At 35.0% G+C, this 2,361-nt stretch overlaps 1 protein-coding gene across 1 annotated transcript in view; it reads left to right on the forward strand.

The window, feature by feature from the left end:
• Window positions 1–2,361, forward strand: part of LOC101298852 ((3S,6E)-nerolidol synthase 1, chloroplastic-like) — an 18,580-nt gene that overhangs the window by 7,060 nt on the left and 9,159 nt on the right. The window contains exon 5 of the mRNA XM_004309617.1: window positions 1,573–1,597. Within this exon, the coding sequence (XP_004309665.1) occupies window positions 1,573–1,597 (25 nt within the window). The remainder of the gene's footprint in view (window positions 1–1,572; window positions 1,598–2,361) is intronic.

The following is a 2,361-nucleotide window of genomic DNA, read 5'->3' on the forward strand; positions in this document are numbered from 1 at the left end:
TTCTTCTTTTATTTTCTGTTAGATTTTTTTTATCGGGTTATAAATTTTTTCTTGATATTTTTCAATTTATAATCAAAAGGGTAATATTATATTCGAACTCCAAATCTCCAATATGACATCAATCGGCTAGAATTTGAAGAAAAAAAAATAGCAAACATACATAATTTTTTCAAAATTAAGAAACTAGTAGAAGTACAATAGCATAAAAATTAGTTTTTAGTCGACAAGATAAAAACTAAAGTTGATAAGTAAATAATACATATGATTATAACAGTAGTCGAAATTCAGGTGATGAATTTTGGAGAAGAGGTTTTTATTTGTTTTATTTTGATACGTAGTAATAGTGGAGAAGAGTTAGGTTTTAGGAAAAATGAAGTTTTTTTTTTTTCCCTTAATAATTGATGGATGTTTTTGTAATTAAACATACCTATAAAATATGATGTGAAATATAAGATAATAAGGGTGTGTATTAAGAGATTAGAAGTGTGTATTTAAAATTTCTCGACAAATTATGTATGTATGTATATATATATATATCATAAGAATTCGTGTTTTTAAACAAGTATATTCTCATAAATATATGTATTTTCACATTATATTTTACGTTCAATCTAAGCATGATAATAATGAAAAGAAAAAAAGAAAGAAAATGCTAGAAATATTTTTTTTAATTTTTTCTCTTAATAAAAAAACAAAATAATCTAGAGTCATTAGATTTAGAATGATAAGATTATATTTTTGCTTAAAAATGATATAACATAATATTTTTAATTAATGATGTGCTACTTAAGACTAAGACCATAAATATTAAAACTTATTAAGACCAAGAATCATTTTGTATTGCATAATGTATAAGTGATAGTAAAATTTAATTCTTCCGGGCGTGCATGACATGACATTACAGTGCGTACTATGAAAACGTGAATTCAGATGATCCGGCAGAGACGCGTATGGACGTCCGTAAAAATGAAAAATGCGGACGAATCCACGTGTCAATCGTTCACTGGCTAAAGGAAAGACGCGTATATGTGGTCCCGCCATCCACTACTTCCGTATCTTTCTCCGTTTCTCGTCTTCCTTTTTTTTGTTTTTTTTGTTTCTTTTCGATTTCAATCTTTCTCTGTCTTCCATTGTAGAAACCCACACCAACCACCAGAATTCAATCACATCTAAAGAAATTGAATAGTTGGCTATCAGTTTCGATGGAAAGCACTTTCAACTTTCAAGATTACTCAATGAAGAAAAGTAGAAAACTCAGAAATCTCATACCATTTGAGATGAGTTTATTCGTTATCTGTCAAAGGCACATCCGACTCCTCTCAAGCCTACCGTGGCTAGACCGGCACACCACCTTCATCGACGCCGTCACCGCCACCTCACCTTCCCTCAACTCTGGCTCGTCGTTGATTCCGTCGCCCAGTCAAAAAGGGTCAGAGCCCACCTTGTTAATTTGATTAATGACATAATAGATTGATTAATGTTGTGGGTTGACCAGTATTATGAGTTTTGTTAATTAGATGTTAGACATGAGGAGAATGTTAATTGTTAGAATGGTGTAAAGTTTGACTGGAGAAAATGAGAGGGTCGAGGTTTCAAGGCGATGGATGGGATTTTGAGAATTGTGGAAGGGAAGTGAATGAGGTTGGAGATAGCGGAGCTTGATGCAGCGGTGGTTAAGCGGGTTTATCTGGGAAATGGGAGATGAGCAAATATTGGACTTTGGAGCAAGTTTCAGTCTACAGAGGTAGGAGCAATGGAGATCGAATGAACAAAGTTTCAAGTTTGAACAATCTCAGAAAAATTAGAAATAGAGGAGGGAACCCGCATCTGGGACCCACATGGAGAAAGAGTTTAATTGCATGGCTGACACGTATTCGTGTGTTAGATTGAACTCACAGAAGTAGCGGATTGTAGGACCGTATAACAGCCTCTCCCGTGAACGATTGACACGTGGATTCGTCCGCACTTTTCATTTTACGGACGTCTCAACGGTGCTCTATATATATAATGCCAACATTTTTCCAGAACTTACAACTTAAGTTCTTAATTCGCAAACAAAGATCAAGAAGAGTCTTTCAACCAAAGATCAAGATGGCATCGTCTTCTTGGGCCTTCTTTAAAGTATTCAATCCCCAAATTGCTCCAAAAAGTATCTCACATATTGGCCAGTCTGACCTCATGCAGCTTACACATAAGAAGCAGCTGCCTACTTTTCAAAGACGGGGCATTGCCGAAGATAGCTTGCTTCCCAGTTCTACTACTCCCATAAAGCCGAGGAACGTTGAAACCAAGCATACTAGAACTATGGTAAAATTCTCGGAGCCTTCTCCGACTTCTCTTTCTTCAAGAGGCTAGAGCTAG

The sequence above is a fragment of the Fragaria vesca genome, unplaced genomic scaffold (assembly GCF_000184155.1).
Source record: "Fragaria vesca subsp. vesca unplaced genomic scaffold, FraVesHawaii_1.0 scf0513012, whole genome shotgun sequence".
In the NCBI taxonomy this organism is placed as follows: domain Eukaryota; kingdom Viridiplantae; phylum Streptophyta; class Magnoliopsida; order Rosales; family Rosaceae; genus Fragaria; species Fragaria vesca.